This window comes from Colletotrichum graminicola (genome assembly GCF_000149035.1).
Source record: "Colletotrichum graminicola M1.001 genomic scaffold supercont1.68, whole genome shotgun sequence".
In the NCBI taxonomy this organism is placed as follows: Eukaryota; Fungi; Ascomycota; class Sordariomycetes; order Glomerellales; family Glomerellaceae; genus Colletotrichum; species Colletotrichum graminicola.
This window is the reverse complement of record NW_007361072.1, coordinates 42,405-67,367: the sequence shown is the minus strand read 5'-3', so window position 1 is coordinate 67,367 and position 24,963 is coordinate 42,405. Positions and strand designations below refer to the sequence as shown.

The 24,963-nt window shown below is 54.5% G+C and overlaps 9 protein-coding genes and 1 non-coding gene across 10 annotated transcripts; 6 read left to right on the top strand and 4 right to left on the bottom strand.

Annotated features, from left to right (window-relative positions):
- Positions 1-1,392: 1,392 nt before the first annotated feature.
- GLRG_10846 (uncharacterized protein) lies at positions 1,393-2,402 on the top strand (the record flags this gene model as incomplete). Its single annotated transcript, XM_008101520.1, has 4 exons — positions 1,393-1,468; positions 1,549-1,784; positions 1,846-1,918; positions 1,978-2,402. 4 exons carry the CDS (start codon positions 1,393-1,395, stop codon positions 2,400-2,402), a joined length of 810 nt encoding a protein of 269 aa, XP_008099711.1.
- Positions 2,403-2,722: 320 nt separating this feature from the next.
- GLRG_13273 lies at positions 2,723-2,813 on the bottom strand. The gene has a single exon. It is a non-coding gene; the product is annotated as a tRNA-Val (tRNA).
- Positions 2,814-3,448: 635 nt separating this feature from the next.
- Positions 3,449-6,027, top strand: GLRG_10845 (heterokaryon incompatibility protein; the record flags this gene model as incomplete). The annotated part of the gene is made up of 2 exons (XM_008101519.1): positions 3,449-5,507; positions 5,585-6,027. The coding sequence occupies 2 exons, from the start codon at positions 3,449-3,451 to the stop codon at positions 6,025-6,027; spliced, it is 2,502 nt and encodes an 833-aa protein (XP_008099710.1).
- Positions 6,028-6,689: 662 nt separating this feature from the next.
- On the top strand, positions 6,690-8,680 carry GLRG_10844 (uncharacterized protein; the record flags this gene model as incomplete). The annotated part of the gene is made up of 2 exons (XM_008101518.1): positions 6,690-8,488; positions 8,560-8,680. 2 exons carry the CDS (start codon positions 6,690-6,692, stop codon positions 8,678-8,680), a joined length of 1,920 nt encoding a protein of 639 aa, XP_008099709.1.
- A 456-nt stretch (positions 8,681-9,136) lies between these two features.
- Positions 9,137-11,480, bottom strand: GLRG_10843 (uncharacterized protein; the record flags this gene model as incomplete). Its single annotated transcript, XM_008101517.1, has 2 exons — positions 9,137-10,862; positions 11,038-11,480. The coding sequence occupies 2 exons, from the start codon at positions 11,478-11,480 to the stop codon at positions 9,137-9,139; spliced, it is 2,169 nt and encodes a 722-aa protein (XP_008099708.1).
- A 1,440-nt stretch (positions 11,481-12,920) lies between these two features.
- Positions 12,921-13,581, top strand: GLRG_10842 (caffeine-induced death protein 2; the record flags this gene model as incomplete). Its single annotated transcript, XM_008101516.1, has 2 exons — positions 12,921-12,987; positions 13,058-13,581. 2 exons carry the CDS (start codon positions 12,921-12,923, stop codon positions 13,579-13,581), a joined length of 591 nt encoding a protein of 196 aa, XP_008099707.1.
- A 989-nt stretch (positions 13,582-14,570) lies between these two features.
- GLRG_10841 (tetratricopeptide) lies at positions 14,571-17,128 on the top strand (the record flags this gene model as incomplete). The annotated part of the gene is made up of 3 exons (XM_008101515.1): positions 14,571-15,474; positions 15,523-16,635; positions 16,689-17,128. The coding sequence occupies 3 exons, from the start codon at positions 14,571-14,573 to the stop codon at positions 17,126-17,128; spliced, it is 2,457 nt and encodes an 818-aa protein (XP_008099706.1).
- Positions 17,129-17,625: 497 nt separating this feature from the next.
- On the bottom strand, positions 17,626-18,885 carry GLRG_10840 (glycosyl transferase family protein; the record flags this gene model as incomplete). The annotated part of the gene is made up of 1 exon (XM_008101514.1): positions 17,626-18,885. One exon carries the CDS (start codon positions 18,883-18,885, stop codon positions 17,626-17,628), a length of 1,260 nt encoding a protein of 419 aa, XP_008099705.1.
- Positions 18,886-21,439: 2,554 nt separating this feature from the next.
- On the top strand, positions 21,440-23,238 carry GLRG_10839 (diacylglycerol kinase catalytic domain-containing protein; the record flags this gene model as incomplete). The annotated part of the gene is made up of 4 exons (XM_008101513.1): positions 21,440-21,608; positions 21,670-21,726; positions 21,792-22,813; positions 22,882-23,238. The coding sequence occupies 4 exons, from the start codon at positions 21,440-21,442 to the stop codon at positions 23,236-23,238; spliced, it is 1,605 nt and encodes a 534-aa protein (XP_008099704.1).
- A 535-nt stretch (positions 23,239-23,773) lies between these two features.
- GLRG_10838 (nucleolar protein,Nop52) lies at positions 23,774-24,701 on the bottom strand (the record flags this gene model as incomplete). Its single annotated transcript, XM_008101512.1, has 2 exons — positions 23,774-24,501; positions 24,650-24,701. The coding sequence occupies 2 exons, from the start codon at positions 24,699-24,701 to the stop codon at positions 23,774-23,776; spliced, it is 780 nt and encodes a 259-aa protein (XP_008099703.1).
- Between the last annotated feature and the right edge of the window lie 262 nt (positions 24,702-24,963).

Below are 24,963 nucleotides of genomic sequence, written 5' to 3'. Positions count from 1 at the left end.
GTCTTTGAACGGCTCTCTTGCGATCATTCTTGTGGATGGGTTGAGCGACTTGTTTCGCCGTAGCGGCCTTTTTGTTGTAATCAAACGCCTGCACTCCGGCGAGGGGCACGGGAAATTCTGTGTACTTCGTGGTGCCAGCTCGACCGCCATGTGTTTCCCAATCTTGGAAGTTATGGTACATATCGCCCTCACTGCCCTCCTGGTTTCGGTATTCCCTCGGGTATCTCGATGCTGTTCGTGGGTCCTTGGGTGGCGCTGAACGGGCTACTGCTTGCGTTACTTTGAAAGGTATGTTCCCTCTTGGGGTATTGAATTGCTATACCAAGATCCCGAGTCTGCTTTCTTTCTGGATAATACCTATAATGTGTAACAAGTATGACCAGATAATCACCAATAGCTGTGCATAAGGACATACTGAGAGAACAGAGATGGGTGCCGTGTTTTACGTACCGTACAGCCTGCAGCAATATCTGTGTTGTATCTCCTAACGTTTTGATCTCCCATTGTTCCGAGTGATCTCAGATGACCAAGTTATAGCTGCCGGGTAACTAATATAGCCTAAATTGTAAGGATTAGCGAGTTGCCTAAATCAAGGTATCTCAAAACAAAGCGTACCTTTTCAGTCAACACCTAGAACACAACACAAAGGGATACATCGAGCATGTTTTTGAAACCTATGTCAAGTAGCAAAGGGGACAGTTCGCAGGTTAAATAACAGTTATTGCCAGCATAATAGATAGGCCTATACTAGGAGTTGCGAATGCATGTTCTCGCCAGGATAGAAATGAAACATCACTTTGATCGCAAATCACTTTAATCCTGGGACGAGTTATTCCAGGCGCGTGGTTTACTATCTTTGCCGACGTAGGTCAATAACTGACCGGCGTTACGCCTGAGAATAATACATTCTGTGGCATTCCAACAGCAACAAAGCCCTGTCTTGTAGCCCTTTGGTAGCCCATATTTTCGTTAGTCCTTGATGTCTCAGTTTTCAGACCTAAATATAGAAGACGCAGCCGGACCAACAGATGGATACATTTAAGCTGTACAGGACTGGACCATCTTGATGGCCGGGTAAACACAGCGGTGGTGTACATTCAAGAGAAAGGCGCTGAGATGTGGGAACAAAGATGTTGCATGCTAGAGCCAACAGCAACTGTGGCCCAGTGCCATAATTTAGGGCCAGCAGGTGCCAAGACTGGCCGCCGGCGTCTATTTCCTGCATAGTCACTTAACAGAAACCAGCATCGCCATCCGTTGACCAGTCTGCCCTAGATCACCATCTTGGCTTGGGTCCCTCCTTGCTTATCTCGCGGCTATATGACCAACAAACATCAGGCGTTTTATCATTCAGAAAGCAAAACCACCAGGCTACAACTTGCGCTATCAACAATGGAGGTCACCGTCAACCATCCCCCTTACCCAAATGATCCTAAGGCTCCTTGGATCCAATTTCTGGATAGGGAATGTCCCATTAAACGCCTGACGATGTTGAGAATGGTCTTTGCCAAATATCCCGACGACTCTTTACACCGCCAAATGCTTCAGCCGCCACAGAGGCCGCGCAACAAGTTGACGAATATTACCACAACAGTTATTTACCCTCCGATCCCTTTTCAAAATTTCAAGCGGACAAGGGCACTGCGGGCTTCCTTAACACGTTATATGAACTGGTGTTTGACCTGGCTCGTGTTGTGCCCTATGATCATGATCTACAGCAACTCTTGGTGCACTTCCTGGTCGAACTTGTGAAGCTGCCGACAAGGGAAGTCACAATCTGGAACGTAAGTTATGCTCTACCTGTGTTCTAGCCGGAAAAAAGTGTTTGCTGACAAACTGTTATAGGAAAAATGTTTGGTGTATGCAAAGGAACCTGTTTTTGGTTCTGTCATGGAAGACAACTGGAGCGGCAGTTATCGTGAGTCATGGAGAAATACCCTAGCGTTATTGATAGACTGTTACTCAATCGCATCATAGCAAGCGATATGTCCAGCCCCGACGATCCGGATGTTGCGGAATCATATAAGGAATGGATAAACCTATCAGCGTTTCTTGCTCGATGCATCCAGTCTGGTCGGAACGACTGTTTCGAAAACTGGTCCAAGTACCCTAGAGTTGACATTCCGAAAGGGCTTGAGGAAAACCACGACGAAGGTCCAAGAGGAGACTGTCTTCAACTTGTAGCAGTAGAGTATCTGCTTCTGGCGGGCGAGAAGTTGCATGACAATATGATTGGCAGACATCCCGATGGCTCTGAGAAGCGACAACTGGGACTGAGGAAGTGGAAGATATGGGCCGGTAAGCTTCAAGAGATTGAGGAGGGCCTAAAGGCAGACTTCGACTTGGTGCAAGCTGCAAAGAGGGCTCGGCAGCTGATGGTTTCCTTGGAGCCCGGCATCTGACCCCGGTTGCACATCGCAAATTAACAATGCGAAATTTGTAACTATGAAGTAGAAAGATTGAAGGGAGAGAAGCCAACCATAGATATGATCAAGCTCGTTGTGGAATACACATATAGACTCCTCAATGCCAAAGTACCTATGTGCTCTACTAAGCTATAAGTAGAATAAATCAATAGAAAAGTATTTCAAACAAGCAAGAACACGCACAGCTTAATACAACACATTGAATTTAAGACTACTTGCTAGTAAGAGCACCAAGCAAAGCTCCGGGGATAACTGTAACAAGTATTACGATGTAGGATAGCAAAAATATTTGACCATGACCGTGGCAGGGCTCGAACCTGCGACCTTCTCGGGATCAAGTGCACATACTTGTGAACGAGAAATCATAATCCACTAGAACACACAGCCGGAGGGGGTGGTGGATGCGAGGCCATTTTCGGCTTAAGCCGTTGACTGCGGCACGAGTGGGTTGCGGGCAGGCGCAGATCCGCCATTTCTACCCATTGCCAATCGTCAACTCCCCCAGTTCATATTACGACTCTTTTGCCCAATCTTAGTTTTCGAACGGGAGGCTTGTTTCTGTTGTTAAATAAACTTGGAGAAGGTATCTATGAACGTAATCCGTAACATGCCCAGCTTAATTAGCCAACCTGAGAATTGAACCAACTTAGCTTTGCATGCCGTGCACCTAAGCCTTCCACCTTCAAAGAAAGGGTTTTCTGGACAGTAGAAGAGCGCGTGACTCCTTGGTTTTGGGAGGCGGGACTGAAATGGACAAATGCACTGTCCATGATAGATAATTCCATGCTTCACTCCAGCGAATCTCTGTCTAGATCTGGCTAGCCCAGCTGCCCCCTGGTCAATAGTCGCATGCAAGTCAGCCGCAGCAGAGATAGAGACATGTTTATATACCCTGGCCACAGCCCGGGCACCTTTCTCATTGCTCACTGTGTTGAGCCAGGCCAAGTCGATTCAACGTTGGTAGAAGCTATTACAGACCAGCAACGGCAGCACTGCCAATGACCATTTTCACGTAAAAGACAATGAATTACAAAAACCTGGAGATATCTGAACGAAAGATCCGACTCATTACCATACATCCTTTGGCACCATTCCAACAAGAATCTGCACCCATACACTGTACGATTGAGACTGCAACCCTCCCAGCAGAACCCAAGGACTATGATCCGAGTCTGCTTCCAGCTAACTACGTGGATTTTGATGACGAGGTGACAAATACGTCCCACGAGCCTTTCGGTGGCTCGTTCAGACGAGATGTCGCTAAAATCGAGGGAACAAACGAGGGATTGATGCCCCAATTTGGCGACAAGGAAGACTCAAAGCCTGAACACGAAATCATTCTTCCGCTCAATGAATTAGCTACCATGCTATCATTCGAGGACTTGCAGACTACTGTTCAGAACTCGGAGTTGAATGACAAAGTTCGGCGAAACATATTGCTTGACGATTCGGTCACCTGGGAGGGTAAGCTAGACACCAAACATCTCAACCCTTTCTTTCATCCACCAAGGCCGAGGAATCGAAAACAACCGATCGATCCCGAGTCATATGTGGCCATGTCATATTCTTGGGGCCCAGAACAACCCACGGCCTCGATTTACCTTAACGGCATGGAGGTTGATGTCAGGGTGAACCTAGCAGCAGGCCTCCGCCGTTTCAGGACAATGGATTACTTCAAGCGAGGTGGGAAGATTTGGGTAGACGCCTTATGCATCAATCAGTCCGATGCAGCCGAAAAGGCTAGCCAGATTCCTCTGATGAGTTCGATCTATAAGCTTGCGGCTAACGTGATTGTATGGCTCGGCCTTGAAACCGGAGGGAGTTCTGGAGTTATCGACACGCTCCAAATGCTAAGCTCCTTGTACCGTACCGAGTACGTCGAAACATTCGATAGAAGTGATCCCTTCACGGCGACAGCTTGGAGGCATATGGCACAAATCCGTCTGCGAACTAGCTTCCTTAGGCTCAAAACGATGTATTCTCAACTTGATTTGGAATCGTACGAAGATGACTTTCGGTTGTACGAATTCTTCGACCGGCCTTACTGGCGTCGGCTATGGATTATACAGGAGCTCTGCATGGGCCGAGCAGGGATGCCTATTGTATGCGGCTCCCGCGTCACGCAATGGCGGTACATTCGTGATGGAGCACTTGTCTACACGGCATTTTCACAAGTATTGAAGGAGAAGCTGCCTAAGACAGTTTATCAGTTCACCCAAGAGCCAGTCAGGAATGACTTATCAATACTTCATGTCGCTCAAATAGCGCAGTTGGAGATACACGGTCATAGAAAACGTCTTCCTCCGGTAGACACCAGCTGGCTGCCTATCTACTCCAACTTTGGAGAGAATGACGGCATTCTTCATGGGTCCGCCTTTCTAAGAGCCCTACTTCTGGCGTCGGGAGCTCAATGCTATCATCTACATGATTCTGTCTATGGCCTGCTCAGCATTCCCGGACTTCCGGATCTTGGGCTCACAGTGGACTATACCAAACACATCACCACCGTTCTGACTGAGTTTGCAGTGGCTTGTGTCACAAAGGGCGAGAGTCTCGAACTGTTCTCGCTGATAGATGGATGTGGAATGCCTGTGCGGGATGCTCAGGGAAGACTGTTGGATCGAAGACGCCTGCCATCATGGGTTCCATATCTTGCCAGGACCCCTGAGCAACGAATCGGGGCGATTGAAGGAAACTGGCATGCCAGCGGCAACAAGCAAGCGTTCGTGTTTGATGGCCTCAATGTGAAGCCAAAGATAAGGAACGAAACGGTTCTTGCATGCTACGGTTTCATTGCAGAGATTGTCGACGGAGTTGGAGCGTTATCCAAGCCAGACATGGAAATAGGAAGTCGTTATGCCCCGGAATTTCGGGCGGGGGTCGTCCAGCCAACGGGGAAGTACACATCCAGCTCAGAGTTCGGCCCGGAGGCTACAAATGACTTTGTGGACACAGAATCGCCTCGTAGCCGAGTGGCAAAGAGATTGATAGAAGGGCCTCGGGTGTCTTGGGTTTTGACTTGTGGTACCGATGTTCAGGGAATAAAGCAATCTTTTGATTGCCTTTATCATGCCTTTCCAGGTATGAATGCACTCTCAAATGGTTTGATGACTGCAGTTTCGAAAGCATATCAGCTGACATGACCGAAATAATACCAGAAGACGAGCCATCTACAGAATCGCCTTTTTACAGGAACTGGCATTTCATTTATTCGAGTGCTGATCTTTTGATCGGACATCGGCCCTTGTCTTCGTACTTCGAACCTTTCCCCCGAGAAGACTGGGACGCTGAGAAAAGTCTGACCACGTGCGCCGCGCGGCAAGCCATGGAAACACGCACGAGAAACCGTCGTCTTATTGTTACGAACTCGGGGCTCCTTGGGCTGGCGCCTGCTCTTGCTCAACCAGGAGATGCTGTCATGGTGTTGATTGGACATGGGAGACCCGTCATCACCAGACGACTCAAGGATGAGTCGGGACAAGACACACCATTATGGCTTTTGATCGGCGAGGCATTTGTCGATGGCATGATGGAATGGGAAACGATGGATCGCGACGTCATGTCTGGTCCGAAGAGGATCAAACAGATAAACTTTGTGTGAGGTGTGTTGCAACGTTGCTTCCAGGAGCAAGAGTTAGCCCAGTCTCATGCCCACTTCCATTATCTGTCAGTCGGGATATTGTCGTGTGCAACTTTATTTTGTCCCCGACAATTTTCCAATTGTGTAGGTCAACACCATCACTACACATTCATAGTTGGTAAATTACCAAAGCAAATGGCCTCTGTTATTGAACACGATCGCCTAGCCTAGACTTGCAGGCTTGACCATCGAGAAGTGATATGCAAGACTCGTGCCCTAGGAACGATACACTAGTACCTAGGCGGCAGCCACAGTCTGGACGTTTTGCATGAGAAAGCCTCTGAAGGCATATTTCCATTTCCCAACCCGAATACCATGATTCTCTTGTAAAGGTGTAACGATATCAATCGTCATTGGTTCCTCACCCTGGTTGGTGGTGGCGAAACTCTGCTCTAGCTTATAGCCCCATGCATGTTTCTCAACCAGCCGCAGCGCTTATGACCAGTTCCTATGTCTTCCCGCACCGTGGCGCACCCTATACGAGTTGGTACCACTCAAAGTATTTAACCGCAACTCCTCACCCAGACTCAACACAGGTTTTCTCTTGAACTGGGCTACTATACATTACTCAGATACTAATTCGCGGGTCATATGAATATGAAAAAATACAAACGGCCATATCAATGATTTGCAGCTTGAGATCTTTCTTTCTCCTCCCGATACTAGGATCCGCCAACGCCTATCCCTCAACAACCGGTTGGGCTTCGGAACCCAACGGGCGAGGTACCTTTGGCCTCATCTGCTCTTGCGTACTCACCTTGACAATATGCGTCTGGACGGCCCTCCATCTCAACGTCCCCGCCATCCGCTCCACCCTGAGGAGCAGGGCAATAGAAAGGGGGAAGTGGGTACTCTATGGCATCTTCGCCCCTGAGCTTGTCGTGGCGACGGCGGCAGCGCAATACATCGTTGCGCGATGGCTGAAAAGAGAGATTGAAAAAGACACTGCTTATCGCCACAGTGCAGGAGTAGCAACAAACAGAACAGAGGGAAGAGATGGTCAGATGCCATCAAGGCACACGTGGGATATGACGCAGTGCTTTTACGCCGTCATGGGCGGCTTTGTTGTCGACTTGCCGTCTGTCGACAACGAAGATGACGCGTTCAGGAGGGTTACCGTCACACCGGAGGGCCTAAGGCTTCTATCGTTTATGGGGAAGCTGCCTGGCATCCATGAATCGCAGATCCAGGACAAGAGTAAAGCAGACTGGATGGCCAAGTCTCTCGTCTGCATCCAGGCCGGATGGATGGTCACCCAAGTCATCGGACGTCTCATAAGGAAGCTCCCTGTGTCGCTATTGGAGATCAACACATGTGGGCACGTCGCATGCGCCGTGCTTCTCTACCTGCTTTGGTGGAGCAAACCATTTGATGTTATGGATCCAACGGTACTGGAGGGGGGCACCAATAACCTTCTGTCGTTGATGACAGTCTGCTCATCCATAGACGCTATAAATGGTGTAACAGACATTCGGTGCTTCCAGTATATGCCAGGACAAGAATTTACAGGCGAGGGGAGTCAAGACCAGCGCGCTGCCAAGATCCTCATCACGACGCATTTGTCCATCGGGTCACCCGGCATCAGAGAGCCTTCCGGATTTCTTGGGTTTGATATAAGCGATATTCGACCGCACCTATCACCCCTAACTGTCGAAAAACACACGCAAAGGGTGCCACGAAGCGCATACATGTATCATATTGATCAGTCCAAACCTACAGTTTCACCCGAGTGTTTACAGACGTACTTCGTGCCGCCGTACATCAATCTTAGTTTGCGCCATAGTAATCTCTACTGCCGGAGGATCTTCGCCGACGTTCAGCAGTATCAGAAGTCTCACAAACACAAACCCGTTAACCCGATCCGCCTGGCGGAGGCAGCAAAGGCCGCAGACGGCCTCTGGGCAATGTGTGCTGCCCGCCCGACATACACACCATACTACTTTACCTTCGTCCCCACCGTTGGCGTCTTCCTTGGAGAGACGGAATACATCGTTTCTCACATTGTTAACTTCCCGTCCATCTCCAACCTCGGTCTTGGCCAGGTCAACATTCACCGCGACGTGCTGCGCTCGGTCCTCGCCCTCACTGCGGCAGCGTACGGCGGGCTTCATCTCATAGGCTGGGTCGATCACTTCCCAACGCAGATAGAACGGAGGATGTGGCTCGTCGCGTCTCTGGTCATTGCGTGCTCCGGAGTTGCTCTATGGATCTTTTTCCTCGCGCGGCAGGCCTGGCCGTGGTTCGACGTGTTCGTTTCTGGAGCGGCACCAGGGGCACGACTGACCAGCGCGCGTTACCAGAAGCCATGGATGAGGAAGGTGAAACGGTTGGTTCTTGTTTCGATCATTGTTGTGTTTGTGGTAGCGAGAGTCTTCTTGGTTGTCGAGGCTTTCCTCAGCCTGAAAGAAGCTCCTTCTGCATTGTACGAAACCCCAGAGTGGTCTGACTTCTTCCCTCATTTTTAACGGATGACAATTCTTGATACGAATACAGGCAACTGATATGCACTCTGGATATATCTGCTGCCGCCCGTGTAGACGAGGACGATTTAGCACCTACCAGCATCAGGGGCAATGTGTTTCCTCGCTCTTCGATAACTGCAATTGGTGTCTGAAAACGGAACGGAATCCGGGTCGGCTACATGGGCTACGGAGTTGGACGGGGATCGTTATTTATCTGAGCTTGTGGGTGTTCGAGGTGAGCGGGCTGGAGGGCCATTGGCCAGGGTAGATACTCCGTAATTTAGTTTTGAATTCGAGGAATAGCGCGGGAAAACATTTGAAGCAGTGGCAGCATTTTGCACCAGATACCGATTGCCCCATATACTCAAATAGAGTCATCACCCTGATGACGGTTACCTGAGGTCGTTCATGTAGTTTATTTGGATAAAAGAAAAAGCCTGTATAGGCCGATGGTGGTTGATACGCGCGTCTGTAAACGCTTGACTATTTACTTCGGGTATCTCATGATGCCGTGATAGCTCCGTAAACATATGACAGGAAAGAAAGTATAGGTATAAAGTGGGGTTTAAAAGAGATAGAGACTATGGGCAGATTGTACGAACTGCCCCTCAGGGCTTGTATTTCCAGCCCTCGATTAGTCGAGCGATCTTGATATGACCGGTTTGCCGTGCAAGGCCGGCGGGAGTACCCTGGCGATAAGGGCCTTTCTGCTTGTAGTCATGGAGCGTCTCATAGACTGCACTCGCATGGACCAATGTCGCGCCCCGCTGCAGTAGGAGCTTCACTGTTGCAGTGTGGCCATGTAGAGCTGCGTAATGGAGTGGCGTTGCGCCGTGGTAGTCGCGCTCGTGGATATCGAGCCCGATCTCTATGAGAAGCTTCATCATGGCGGGCTCGGCAATGCCGACAAATAGCAGATTCGCGCCAGACATCGACCGCACTCTCGGAAAAGCGCCGGCTGCTAGGAGCAGACGCACAGTAGAAAGATGGCCAGCCCGGACGGCGGGAAAGAGCGGCGTGAAGCCAGGCCAGGTTCGGGTCTCTAGGTCAGCCCCTGCGTTAATCATGGCGGCAAGGACGTCGTCTTGCCCATAGTGGGCTGCAAGATGCAGCGGCGTCATGCTGGCGTTTCGTAGTAACGTGTAAGTGATGTCCGCACCTCCTTGGACTAGAGCTACGGCGATGCGTGTGTGGCCGGCTTTAAGTGCCTGGCAGATGATATTGTCGGCCCCAAGTGTGGCGTAGTCGACGTCCGCGCCGGCTTCGATCAGAGATTGAGCGGCCTCGAAGCATCCAAAGTATGTCGCAATTGTGAGGGGGGTCTCGCCGCGTTCGGTGATGGGGTCGATCGCGGATCCGGCCTTGAGTAGGAGGCGCAGCACCTCGACTTGATTTTCATGGGCTGCTATGTGAACGGGTAGAAACCCATCAGTTCCAATGGCCTCGTATTTGGCTCCTCGGGAAAGTAGAAGCTTTGTGGTGCGCTGGTCTCCAACTGCGGCTGCGGCTTGTAGCGGAAAGTTACCTTGTGAACCAGGTAAGTTGACATCGGCACCCGCCTCGATCAGCACCTCGGCAATATCGGAACACTCCGTGGCTATTGCGTATGTCAAGGCGGTATGCCCATTGACCGGTCGGTCGAGGTAGGCACCCTGATCTGAGAGAAACTCCGTCATGGGCCTGCTTTTCATTGATATGGCGACATGGAGCGCCGTCTGGCCATTTTGCAGACGAGTCTCTAGGTCAGCGCCGTATTCAAGCAGCTTCTCAATGTTTTTGAAACGGTAATTCTGGACGGCTGCTATTAAAGGCGTCCGGCTTGCGAAATCCCTGTGATCGACGTCCGCTCCAGCATGTATAAGCACAGCGAGAGTATCGTCTTCGTTAGCTGACATGGCGGCATGGTGAAAAGCGGAGCATCCCAGGTTGTCAACAGCGTTGACATTTGCGCCAAGGTCGCACAACAGTGCAATGATCTTATCGGAGTACGCGTACTTGACGGCCGTGATTAGAATCGTTTCGCCTTGATCATCGCGGTCCTCGAGATCTGCGCCGGCCATAACCAGAAACGTCACGAGGGATGGGGTCTGGCGGCCGAGAGCGCGGCGCAAAGGCGAAAGCTTTGAGCCAAAGCGAGGTACATTTGGGTCGATTCTCTGAAGCAACAGTTTCACCACAGCAGCCTCGTCTTCGTGGTCGATGGCGTCGTGAAGATCCTTGGTCGTTCGCGGACTTTGCCGGTAGATTGTGCCCGGAGGCGGCTTGAGTCTCTTCAAGGCCGAGTGAATCCCGGACAGGTCGCTGATGGGGTAGATATCAGGTCGCGGGCGGGCCCTAGTGGTTGACAGCCGTAAGCGACTGCCTTTGTTAAGCACTGCTGGGCTCATGGCACAATGCCATGGCACTGAGCGTGAAGAATGCATGAATGTAGAGAGGTTTTTGGATGTAACATGTTCGCTGAGTTTGTGGTGTAAGTACAGATTGGTCAAGCAGGCTGTGACTGACTGACCTTGGAACACAATTAAGGAGAAAGGCGAGAGATTGGCGGCTGATTTTGGTTTGACGAATCATTTGCTTTAAATACGATTCGTTCCAGATGATGGTGATCTGACCCGAGGACATGTCGACATTACTGTCACTCGTGGCAGGGCGGATTCGTGTGCTGTAGATATCGAGTGACGACAAGTCGTTGAAAATGGAGTTCAAGGCGTCATGGCAGGACTCGTCGAGGAGAACAGGATCGAAAACCAGTGTTTCCGGGATGGTTTCGCGGAGGTACTTGAAACGGCGCAGAGCATCGGTGACGGCACGGCATTCTTTGGCGACAGCAGTCAAGGTGACTGGTGCCGTGTTGAGGCTCTTGGCCACAAGATCGAACCGGTCAGCAAGGAGCTCCGAAGCGCGTATCAAATCGGCCAGGCCTACGCCGGGGAGACGTCCCGGGGAGTCCATGGCCGGACTGGTCAAAAGGCGAAGGCATTAGTGCAAGATGGCGTCGAGTTCAGAGATGGGTCCAACAAAGTTGGAGAGGAAGCCGTCGTCTTTTAGGTTATGTGAGAGGGAAAATATGGGTAACGTTGACGCGTGAGACGTGGGGGGGGGGGGGGGGGGGGGGGGGCGAACCTGACGAACAGGTAGGGCTCCTCCCATAGGTAGTCCAGAACAAAACGGCGCGGTCCCAATACGGTAGCTGGGGCGATGATGCTAGGCAGGGGGGATATTGAAGGCGCAGCTTGGCGAGATGAAGCACTGCTAGGCCCAGCAATGCGGGTATGCCACCAAGTTATGTAGGCGACAGTGTGGGGGATAAGGCGAGAGATTCTGATATCTTTTGTACGGAAAGCGATCCCCCGGTTCTCGGTCGAAGAACAAAAAGAAACAAGAAGGATAACCTCGGGTAGAAAAGCCAACATCGTGTCTGTGCCGATTCATCAAGCCTGCGTATTGAGATGAACAGGAGATGATGGTTGGCTCACCGGGGTGAAACGAAACCCCATCTCCATAATTATGGTGGGGATATGGGAATAGGCCAGACTGAAAGAGGGTAGGCATGCAACCTGGGAACAGATCCTAGAATAGTCAAGTGATGGATGTTGATGCCTGTGTGTCCAGGGGGTAAGGGTTGAATTGGCAGGATGATGGGAGGTGGGGGACAATGACGAGGTTCGGATCGAATAAACTGCATTTGGTTGTGGCTCCCGGAGCTATGGAAAAGCATGTCAGCCTGTCAGGCCACTAAAAGTATTGCTCAAAGACCGAAGGTTCGGTCAAAGCAGAAAAACACGTGGGAGAGAAGAGATAAGAAAAGAAAAGAGAAATTGAGTGACTCTGGTAATCCCTGGAAACCCACTCTGGAACAGGGACCAACGGTGCATAAGGCCACATTCGGCAGGCACGCCGCACAGACCAGCGAGGCAACACGGATGGATCACTGACTCGTGTAGCGGTCCTATGATAATCCGAAAGATGTCCATCATAGGAGCTCATTTTGACATGTGATTGGTTGGACTGTTCACACCAATCAGAGCTCATATCAGTCTGCCAAGGGTACCTGCCTAGCTTGGTACCTGAGTAGGTACCTATCTACCCACTACCTAGGTAAGTACCTATCTAGGCAAGTACATCGTACGTAGCGCCCAGGCATTTCATGCTCCGAGCTCTTCTACAGCTTGCCGTTGACGACGTAATCCAACTTGCAGTGGCCATCACCTCCTAGTAACATTTTGCGCAGACCTCAACGCTCAATCTTTTACCATTTCGTTTCTGCATCATTCGGTACCATAGCCCAATATTTGAACAGCATCTGTCAACCTGGCGGGCATACTTTGGAAGAAAGAGTCGTCACCCGTGGCGGCCGGCGCAAAACCCTCGAACCCTCTCCCCGAGGATACCATGGCCCAACCGCCATCTCAACCGCACCTCACGCCACAGTTCTGTTTCTCAACAGGGTCTTTGAGAGGTTGGTTAATCCAGAACTATTCCCGATTACCTCCCTAAAAAAATGGCATCTCTCTGATATGTCCCATCAGCCTTTCTTAGACTATCCCGAGCCAGCATCGACGACTCGATAACCCAGAACCTCAACGCTCTAGCAACACCCGCCCGCGCCGGTTTTGACCCCACCTCCACGGCCCAACGGACGTCGCGCACATTCCCGCGACAGATAGACCCCCAGGCGTGCCAGAACTTCAAGGATAAAGCGCTGTTTCCGACATGGCACGCCCGCGCAGAGGTCCTTCACTATTGCGGAGTTGTTGCAACGAGCCCTGACCCCGATGACCCCGAAGCTCTGCTGCGACAGATTGAGGACGCCAAGGACAAGGAGCGGGTTGTTGACGAGCGCCTGGACCCCTACTCGGCTAGGTTCTTCCCGCGGGAACCCCGGACGGAGCAGCTCGCGATGCTCATACGGCAAGAGAAGGGCGTCGAGAACATCGTGAGGACACGGACCTGGGACATGGTTAAGCAAAGGTGCGGTGAGTCTGCGGATACGTGGGAACAAGCCCTGGAGAGTTGGCGACGGAGGACTGGCCGGGAGGGAGACGAGCGATGAAGTTCAGCCTGATGTACCAGGCGCAGCTGCAGGGCAGCATGTGATGACTGTGCATTTTGTAACAACATTGTAACACACGGCTGGATAAGTAATGATAGACTGAAGAGAATGGTGAAAGTGCTTCGGCCATAGCTACCCCATGGCACGACTGATCGTTTCACAGCAAAGAAAAGCAAGCCTCAATCGAGTTCTGGGCAGGGACACCGGGCTCTTCATTTGAACCCTGAAGAACAACGAGCAAAAAGTAAATAGGTTCTCTCTCGTACCTTGGGTTAGCGATCGTTGCGTCTCTGGTCCAAATGCTGCAGTCAGTATCCATGACGATACGATTTCCAGCAGTCAAAAAATCGTCCCCCACCAAACGAACGACTGCTCATTGTCGAGAGTGGGTGGAACGTGCGCGCGCGCGCCTGCAGTGGAAAGCGGCCATTTCAGTGGCTTTGCCCCACCATCAGCCCCCGCGGTGCCGCTGGACGGTACTCTCAGGTGATACTCTGGCTGGGCTCGGCAAATGGGCGGCCACTGAAGCCAGCCAGCCCGCCGCAGCCTTGGAACATCTGTGTGGCTGAAAGCACCAAGTTTCTCCAACTTCAATTCCGTTCTGGTTGTGAACACTCAGCTCCGATTGTGGACTCACGTCTCAACCATCTTCCACCTTCACCAACATCCTCCACCACTCTCTCTCTCTCTCTCCTCGAAAAGACACGAGACTCGGTCCCCGACACAACCGGCCTCTGCTCTTTGCATCCCGCTCGTCGATCCCACCCTCTTTTCTCTTCGAAGAGCCGTTCCGGTCAGACGACTGCAGTTACCCCTCCTCGACGGCCCCTCCAGGCAAAAGTCCTGCGATTCAGCATCCAGAAAGACAGTTCGCATCTCTGGCGTCACCCAAATCGCCGCAGGCTCGTTTCTTTCTGCTCCTCCTCGACGAGCCGTACCTCTTTTCATACTAGTGCCGGTAGCTCCAACTCCGGCCAAATACCGATCCGATGCCGCAACCTCTCAATTCGAAAGAGGCTTCCCTCTTTCGAGCCGTCATCCGTGCCTATGAGGACAAGCAGTACAAGCGCGGTCTCAAGTCCGCCGACCTGATCCTCAAGAAGAACCCCAAGCATGGCGACACCATGGCCATGAAGGCCCTCATCATGAACGCGCAGGGCAAGACCGAGGAGGCCTTTGCGCTGGGCAAGGAGGCCCTGACGGTGGATATGAAGTCGCACATCTGCTGGCACGTCTACGGCCTGCTGTACCGCGCCAACAAGAACTTCGAGGAGGCCATCAAGGCCTACAAGTTTGCGTTGAAGCTCGAGCCAGAGTCGACTCAGATCCAGCGGGACCTGGCCATCCTTCAGGTGCAGATGCGCGATTATGCCGGGTACATCCAGAGTCGCACAGCCATGCTGCAGGCGCGCCCCCAGCTGCGCCAGAGCTGGACTGCGCTGGCCATCGCCCATCACCTCGCCGGTGACTTGTCCGCGGCCGAGAACGTCCTGACCACTTACGAGGGCACGCTCAAGTCCACGCCTTCCCGGGGAGACTACGAGAACTCCGAGGCCGTCATGTACAAGAACACCATCATTGCAGAGCAGGGTGACTACCAGCGAGCCCTCGAGCACCTCGAGACTGCTGCAAAGCACAGCCTCGACAGGCTTGAATACTTGGAGCTGCGCGCCAAGTACTTGGTCAAGTTGGCCAAGAAGGAGGAGGCCGTTGCCGCATGGGAGGCTCTTGTTGAGCGCAACCCGGACCGCCCTGCCTACTTTAAGGGCTTGGAGAGTGCCCATGGCTTTGCCGACAGTGATCTGGATGCCAGAAAAGCAGTCTACGAAACATACGCAAAGAAGTTTCCCCGCTCAGATGCGCCTCGCCGGTTGCCCCTGAGCTTCTTGTCCGGTAGGTCTGCCCCTCGTGGCTTGATTTCTGTGTTACTAACGTCTCCAGGCGATGCTTTCCGCACTGCGGCCCGGGAGTACCTGACGCTCATGTTCAACAAGGGCGTTCCTTCAACGTTCGCCAACCTGAAGCACCTCTACTCCGATTCCTCAAAGAAGGAGGCCCTAGAGGCTTTGGCTCAGGAGTACCTAGAGTCCCAGGATTCCAGCTCGGAATCGACCAATGGCGACCGCTCAAAGGGCGAGGCCGCGGCCCTCTACTTCCTCGCTCAACACTACAACTACCACCTGAGTCGCGATCTGGCCAAGGCTCACGAGTACGTAGACAAGGCTATCGAGAAGGTCCCCGACAGCGTCGACTTCACCATGACCAAGGCCAGGATATGGAAGCACCAGGGCAACCTCCAAAAGGCTTCCGAGACCATGGACAAGGCCCGTACCCTGGATACCCGGGACCGCTACATCAACACCAAGGCCGCCAAATACCAGCTGCGCAACAACGAAAACGACAAGGCACTGAAGACCGTCGGCCTGTTCACCAGAGCAGACACCGTCGGCGGGCCGCTTGCCGATCTCCTGGACATGCAGTGTGTCTGGTATCTGACAGAGGAGGGTGAGGCGTGTGCCAGACAGGGCGACGACGCCCTGGCGCTCAAGCGATTCCACACTGTCCACAACATTTTCGATGTTTGGCAAGAAGACCAGTTTGACTTCCACAGCTTCTCTCTGAGAAAGGGCCAAATCCGAGCCTATGTCGACATGGTCCGATGGGAGGATCACCTTCGCGACCACCCCTTCTACTCGAGAGCTGCGTTGGACGCCGTGGCCATTTACCTCAAGCGCGCCGATCGTCCGTCAGCGAACGGCGTCAACGGCGATGCCAACGGCGACGACGCCTCTGAGAGGAAGAAGGCCGCCAAGAAGGCCAAGAAGGAGCAGCAGCGTTTGGAGCGCGAAGCCGCCGAGCGCGCATCCAAACAGGACCCCAACAAGGGCAAGCCTAGCGAAGAACCGAAGAAGAAGGACGAGGATCCTCTGGGCCTCAAGCTCCTGGACGCCGAGCCCCTTGGTGCCGCCATGCGTTTCGTCACTCCTTTGTTGCAATTCAGCCCCAAAAACATTCAGGCCCAGTTTGCCGGCTTCGACGTTTACTTGCGCAGGAGTAAGCCTTTCCACAACCCTCCATCATTACAAACAGTGCTAACACAATTTCAGAGAAGTACGTTCTCGCGCTACGTTGCCTCAACGCTGCCCGTGAATTGGACGAGGCTCACCCCAGGGTCCACGAGCGGATCGTTGAGTTCGCTCACGTTGTCCGACCCGCCCTCGAGAGCCTGCCTGCGAAGGTGCAAGAACTCATCAAGTCCGAGTTTACGCCCCCTGCTGGGGACCTGAAGAAATACAACGAGGAGTTCTTAGCGAACAACAAGTCCAAGCCCCCGTACATTGTCGCCGCGCTTAAGACCCGGAGAGTTCTTGGGGAGGACCGACCCAAGACCGAGGCCGACCTCGCCAATGTTGTCAAGGCGCCCGAGGCCACCTTCGAGCTCGCCGCGGAAGTCTACGACATTCTTAAGGCGTGGAGAAGCAGCGAAGCCGAAACCCTCAAGAAGGCGGCGCATGAGCGATGGCCCGAGGTAACCGTCTTTGCCTAGGAGTGAAGGACAGCGTCTTTTGTCACCTTTCCGGAGGATCACGAACCGGCTCATGCTGGCCTGAGCTAAGCCGAGCTTAGTTTTGCGATATTTTGCGACATTTTGCAGCCCTCGAATACCCTAACATTTGAGCAAACCCAAATGGATATGGGCAGGTGTTTTCCTGGTCGAGGAAGGGAAGCCAAGACTGGGGGGGAGGGAAAAGGTCGGGCGTGGGATATGTGCTACTGCATCTGTCCCCGGATGAGGATATAGGCATCAAAAAGTTATGATAGAAGAGTGCTACAAAAACTTTTGGGACTCCAGATTCGTCGGAGCTATCGCGCATGTCGAGGCGCCTAATTTTTCTAGTGTTGCAACCATGTCAATGGCCGTCATGTCCGTTCCAATTCATCTCAATACCGGTGAACCGCCCATCCAACCCTTCATCCCCCCCTCTATTTTCTATATATATCGTATAACCTCACAAAATGGGTCTTTTCTAATCACACAATCCTTTACTCGTTGAATCCGTTCGTGACGTCGACGAATGCGCTCCACTGCCTCCAAGCCTCGCCGCTCTTGATGGCCCAGCGCGCTCTCCGCACTCCCTCCTTCCATCGTCCTCCGCCAGGTCCCCTCTCGGTGATGACCTGGCCGTCGTCGCCGGGGCCCATGCTGCTAGACTCGGCCTCGCAGATGCCCGAGGCCACGAACAGGGTCGCGGCGTTCATGAGCACGAACTCAAGGATGGGGTCGTCGTCGGCCATCTCGCCCTCGAGTATACCCCGCAGGATCTCGGCGTTCTCGGCGGGCTCCTTGCCCGGCGAGACGGTGTCGAGGGGGTGGGTCCCCAGGCCAAAGTCGCTGGGCTGCACGCGGAAGTGGTCCGTCGCGATGCTGCCGTCGGGCGTCTCGGTCAGCCTCCAGACCAGGGTGGGCCCCGCGCAGCTGACCTCGTCCAGCTCCTCCTCGCCGCAGACAATCATGGCCTTCCGGGACCCGCCGATGCGGAGGGCCTCGAGGAAGACGGGGCCGAGCTCCTTGCGGGCGACGCCGATGACGCGGGCCTCGAGGATGTCCTCGACGGGGTTGGCGAGGGGGCCGAGGAGGTTGAAGATTGTGCGCCAGGGCAGCTCCTTGCGGATGGGGGCGACGTAGCGCATGCCCGGGTGGAAGACGGGGGCGAAGAGGAAGGCGTAGTTGGTGGCCGAGTAGACGGCGGAGACGGTGGCGGGGGAGACGGCGGTGAGGACGGGGGGGCGGGGCCGCATGTTGTTGACGAGGTCGGCGGAGCCGGACTTTGAGGTGCTGGCGCGGTTGCCGTGCTTGGCGACGAGGAGCAGGGCGGAGGCGAGGATGCTGGCGGTGGTGCTGATGTTGAAGGTGTTGTGGGCGTCGCCGCCGGTGCCGACGATGTCGCAGAGGCCGCCGGCGTAGGCGCCTGCGGCGAGGCCCTTGCGGCGGATGACGGCGGCGAGGTCGTCAAGGTCGACGGCGGCGGCGGCGCGGCGCATGACGTAGGCGGAGCGGGCCATGACGTCGGCGCGGCGGTCGAGATTGGTGAAGTGCAGGGCGATGAGGAGGGAGGCGGCCTGGGCGTCGGAGACCTGGTGGGTGAAGAAGTGGGAGATGGCCTCGGCGATCTCGTCCGGGGTGACGTTGAGGCCGGCCTCCGGAACGGGCCAGAGCTTCTTGAGGAGGGGCTTGATGTCGATGAGCGGCAGGGCGGCGGCGGTGTGGCCGGACCCCGCGACCGGAGGAGGCTGAGAGGCCATGACAGGCCTTGATGGGTGTTTATGTGTGTTTACCTCTATGTAGATAGGTAAGTGTGTGTGTAGCTGGCGAGATTGCGTTATGTGGTTGCAATCGTGCTCGAGACGGGGATAGTGATATAAAGCAAAGAATTTGAGATTGGCTCACCGAGAACAATGCGTTGTGAGTCAAAGGTTTTCCGCAACAATGAGAGATTGTGAATGAGGACCGCCGTCCCCGGGGCAAGTGCGCCCCTCCTCCCGCCCGATATCTGGAGCGCCGGGGTAGGTACGTGCCCAGCCAGGTAGGTACGCAGGCTGCCAGGTATCCTGGAGCAGCCGGCGCTGCGGGCCAAGGCTGATTGGCCAATTATTGCCTGATCAAGCGCGCACGGAAGGTGCCCATTGGCCGAGTGGTGGCGGGACAGGTGGCCCTGGATGCTCGACCGTCGCCAGTTAGGGAATCTCCGCTCCCGTTTTGCTTACCTTAGTTAGGTAACTGACCTAAACAAACTGTGACATTGGATCATGTTATGATTGGGGAAACAGGATGGGAGATTGGTTTGGCGACCTAAATGCGCCAGATGGCATTCTTTTTCAGACACAGACATTGACGGGTTCCACGTGGAGATGACGATTTCCGCCTTTATTACTCTCTCCTCTCTCCCTCCCCGACCCCAATCGCGTAGCATTCATTCATTCATTCTCCCCTATCTGTCTATAAGTTCGAGGTCTGAAGGATGACAAAGGCATTGTCCTCTCACTCTCTATCCCGCCCGTCCGAGTACCTAGCGCTACTCTTCGCGCTATTTTGCAACGCTTCTCGTACAATGCGAGGCGGCGGTCGGACCGGGAGCATGATTGCCAGATGTTGTCTGCTCGTCGTCCAAAGGATAGAGTCGGCAAAGGCATTTTGGCCTCTCTTTCTCTCTCTCTCTCTGTCTTCCCCTCTCGCAACGCATGCAGATCTTTTCCGGAAAAGAGGATCAGCATGATATAGAACCTCAAACCTAGCAGCCGGGAAGGGGTTGCTCGAGACGGCGAGGGCACCAGGCCGCGGAAGGCCGGGCACGTGAGTACGATAATTAGCGTTGGTCGGCGTCAAAAGCCCCCACGTCATTCCCAGTCAGTCACTAATTAGTCTCTTGGGCACGAGATAGTATGATGTATACGGATATAGGTACTCACAACATCACCATCAACTAAGGATTGACAGCCCGTGACATGCATCAGACAGCAAGTCACCGCTTCCAGCGAAAGAGGTTGCACTATTGATGTTCCATTCCTACCCCAGCCACCCACCCCCCCTCCTTCCCCAGATAAGGTATTCACCCGGACCTTGCTTGCATTCTTGTCGATGGATCGGACCCTTTGCCAATAAGGCTTGGAGGGGGAGGGGGGGGGGGGGGGGGGCGTGTCGGGCTTCATATCCCATCCCATGGTCCTTTTCTTTCACTCTCCTCTCTTCGCGCCGTGTATATTCCCCTTATCTGCCTAGCATTGAAGTCTCATTGTAGCAGTCTAAAACGTCGTCGTTTACGCCGTCCAACAAATTTGCATCAAGCTGCGGCAGTCTTTTCGGCAAGTTCAACTCGACTCTCGGCTACATCACCTCTTCGAGACCAGGCGGCCGGCGAGGGTGCCCGCCACGGGTGCCCGCGGACCCCTCGCATTAGCGTCAGTTGGACGGCCTGCAGCAGTGCAGCGCGCATCCGTGCCTGCTGTCCGGGCTTATCGCACCGCCGTGATCAGTGTCGACAATAGCGCGGTACATGTTTCCAATGCGAGTGGTCACCCAGAAGTCAAGTATATATCTATCCGTATGTGTGGGTCAATCTCCGATCCATCCGTGGGCCCGCTGAAGCCGGACGGGGATTGAGCAGGTACACCGTGCCATCCACGTCCACAAACAATCCTGCACCTGAACCTTGACCTGGCAATGTGTCTCTGTCTGTCCATCATGGGCTCTAGGACATGCTCCCTTCTGACTCCTTCCTCTTTCTGTCCCTCACCCTCCTGTGTGCCCTTCTTCCTTGTTTGGAAAGATACGACAGCTGATCAGCCTGCTTCATTTTCTCTCTCTCCTCTCTCTCTCTCTCTCTCTAGCTCTATCTATCTCGCTTTTTCGCGTACCGAAGAAAAGAAAACCCCGCGATTACAGGGAAGAGCCAACAACGCACTCAAGCCAGGGTGCCGTCTACTCCCTTGGCCAATAAACAAATAAAGAACAGTCGACGAGTGACAAAAACAATGTGTCGTCGCGCCTCCTGCTGACATCGACCCGTTCCCCTTTTCTTCCTCGCCTCTCTTGTTTGCCCTTGTCCCCCTCTTCACTCGCTCAGCTAGTCTTCCTGTCCCGACGGGTCCGGTGTTCTTCTCTTCTCCTCACTTCTTCGCCTGTCGCTTACCACATCATCGCCTTACTACCTCCCAACTCGTAGACGAATACGAACTATCACGTCCTGATACCTATCCACGTCTTTTGTCAATCCGGCGCGAGAGACCCTCCTTCCCCCCCCATCGCGCCCGCCCTAGTATGTGAACAGCCTGACGCAGCCTCTTCGAGCTACAATCCACCATGGCGAACGTCCCTGGCCAGACCAACGCGGCACCGGCTGTGACAGAGTCCATCTCCGAGTCCTCCCAGCTGTACGGCAAACCTGCCTCGCAAATCGGGCCCCTCGACGCAATCAAGGTTGACGGTAACAAGTCTCTAACCCTGGTTGCTGAGAATCTCATTCTGAAAGGTGTGTTGGAACCCACAAGCGCTCTGCCGCCAGTGATGCTCGGGTGGCTGACCCTTCCAAGACCCTACGGCAACGAAAGCTCATAGAACTTGCGGTTTCGCTGGCTTTGGCGCATCAGGTCCGTCTTTACGACACCCGCGCCTGATCCCTGCTGTCACAGTTTGCTAACACCCTACGCGACAGCGACCTCGGCCACGCACACGATTCCCTTGTACAACGTCCTCTGGGCCGAGCAAACGAACGAGTCCCTCGTCATCGACTACGCCAAGCAGGTTGCAAAGAACAGGGTCCAGGCCGCCAAGTTGACCTTTGCCATCAACGAGGCCGATGGCGCCGACGTCCAATCATGGGTCGACACCCTCTTGACGAAAGCCTACGGGCCCGCGAAGCGATGCAAGAGAGCCAAGGTCCTGGTCAATCCGCACGCGGGCCCGGGGGGCGCCGAGAAGAAGTGGCGCGTCGACTGCGAGCCTCTCTTCAAGGCCGCGCGCATGCCCATGGACGTCGAGCTGACGACCTATTCGGGTCAAGCTCTGAAGACGGCGCGGGAGGTCGACATAGACGCGTTCGACACCATCGTCACCTGCTCTGGCGACGGCTTGGCCCACGAGGTGTTCAACGGCTTGGCCCAGCGACCGGACGCGGCGCGCGCTCTCCGGAAGATTGCCGTTTCGCACATCCCCTGCGGCTCGGGCAACGCCATGAGCATCAACCTCTACGGCTCGCACCGGGCATCCATCGCCGCCCTCGCCCTCATCAAGGGCGTCGAAACCCCGATGGATCTGATCAGTATCACGCAAGGAGACAGACGGACGCTCAGCTTCCTGAGCCAGTCACTTGGTATCGTGGCCGAGAGCGATCTGGGCACCGAGCACCTGCGGTGGATGGGCGGCGCTCGGTTCACGTGGGGATACCTCATGAGGATCTTTGAGAAAAAGTGCTATCCTTGCGACCTCGCCGTCAAGGTGGAGATCGAGGACAAACCCGGCGTCAAGGAGCATTACAGACAGTATACGCACAAAGCTTCATCGACGAGCCTAGGCACGGCCGAGGCGCCCAGAGCGGAGAATGCCGACGCCGCCCAGAACCAAGATGCGGAGCCGCAAGGGCTCCCGCCATTAAAATACGGCACCATCAACGAAGATCTTCCCGACGGATGGGAACTGATACCCCATGACAAGATGGGCAACTTTTACTGCGGAAACGTAAGTTGGGTTTTTTTGGGGGGGGGGGGATTCGTGCACGAGACGACTGAGCTGACTCAGACTTCCAGATGCCCTTCATGGCCGCTGACGCCAACTTCTTCTCCGCGGCGCTCCCCAACGACGGCCTTATGGACCTCGTTTGCATCAACGGAGACGTGTCCGTATCGAACCAGCTGAGCCTGATCCTAGGCGTCGATAGCGGTAAGCTGTTTGACAACCCTCTGGTTTCGTATCGCAAGATCTCGGCGTACCGCATCATCCCCCGGAACCAGAAAAACGGCTACATCAGCATCGACGGAGAAAAGGTGCCGTTCGAGCCGTTCCAGGCCGAGGTCCACCCAGGTCTCGGCCGAGTCATCTCTAAGAGAGGCAAGTACGAGGGACCCGGCCCCGCGGGCTGGGAAAAGAGCAGGATCGGGGCTTAGGTGGCGGCGGCGGCGGCCACCGTCGCTCTGAGCTGCTGTGCGTGGCTCCTGAGCGATGGATAATAAGAGCGGACTGTGAAGGGGCGATTGAGGCGTTGGAGTAGCGTGGTTCATTCATTCAAGAGGAAGAAAAGTCGAGATACCCAGACAGACGCAAGACGGGAAAATAACCGTCATTGCCCGACCGGTTGGTTGCACATATCCGGCCGCGGCCTGGCACAAGACGAGCCCATTGAACATATAGAATAGCGTCGCATGCATAATACTTGCTTAATTTTGATTTCGATTTTTACTCTTATATTTTTTATTCCCGTCACCGCCGTCCAAGTGTCCCTGAAAACTTTTGTGTGTGGAAAGCCATGCCTTTCCCATTCTATAGAAAAAAGATGAAGCAAGCAAGCCATGCAGAGGAGGAGAAAAGTAAATAAAACAGACGCCGTGTTCACCGTCCCATGCAGCAAAGACATAAAAACAAGGGGGAAAGCCCACCCAAAAGTTAAAAAAAAAAAAAGGGGAAAAAAAAGCCGCTGTTCCTCTATTTTTCGTCAATGCCGCCCCACTCGTCGTCGTCGTCGCGGCTCTGATCCGCGGCGTCGCCGTCCGTCACCGGCGCCGGCGTCGCGTCCTCGTCGGCCTCGCCCTTGACCCACGGCAGCCTCTCGTCCTCGACGGCGTCGGCGGCCTTTGCGCGCACCGTCTTGACGGGCGACCTTTTGAGCGGCTCGACGAGCTGGCTCAGCCTCCGCGCGAAGGCGACGGTCTTTTCGTCGGCGGCGTCCCCGGCGAGCATGCCGAGGCGCTCGAGCTCGTCGACCCAGATGTCGACGGCGTGCAGGCGCAGGCCGACGGGGACCTTGCGCAGGTCGCCCTCGAGCTCGAAGGGGAACTCGGCGCAGACGGCGAGCAGGGCGTCGGCGCGGGCGGGGGCGCAGTCGGCGTCGCGGACCCAGCGCAGGCCGGCGGCGAAGGCGCGGCGGACGAGGAGGAGGAACTTCTCCATGCGGAGGACGTCGATGTCGGTCCACTGGCGGGCCATGGTCTCCCAGAAGGCGGAGAGCCAGGCGGGCACGTCGTCGTCGCGTAGGCAGGCGGTCAGGGCGGCGAGCTCGGCGGCGAGGTTCTGCTGGGGCACGGGGCGGTCGCACATCCACATGGCGTAGAAGAGGCCCTTCCAGAGCTTGAGGGCGTCGAGGCGGCTGAGGGAGCGGTGGGAGCCGAGGAAGGTCTGGAGCGAGGTCAGGGCCTGGGTCCGGAGTTTGCGGTCTGGATGAAAGGGAGGAAATATAGATGTTAGCTCGGTTTATCCTTTCGGTTGAGGGGGGTTAGGGTCTGGGGAGTTTGGGCCTCTGTCTCTCTCTTTCTCTCTTGCGCGCGCGCGATGAGGACGGGGGGAGGGGGCTGGGGGACGAACCGCTGGAGGCCAGGTTTTTGATGAATGGCATATTTTTTTCTTGGGACGCCATTTTGACTAGAGGTGGGGAGAGCAGGACTATCTGCTGCTCAATTGGGTGTTTGGGTTGTCTTTGTGACGGTGATGGGTGGGATTGAGGCTTCTTGGGATAAAATTATTGTTCACCGAGCGCTCGGCAGAAAAACTGCCCCGCTGATCTTCGGTGTGGGAGGTCTCCCGATCGGGCGACCGCCTTTGAGAGACTGGGCCAGCGGTTCGTACAGGGAGGGGTACATTTGGCTGTGGCGCAGGTGTCCGAGTCGGCCGAGATGTGG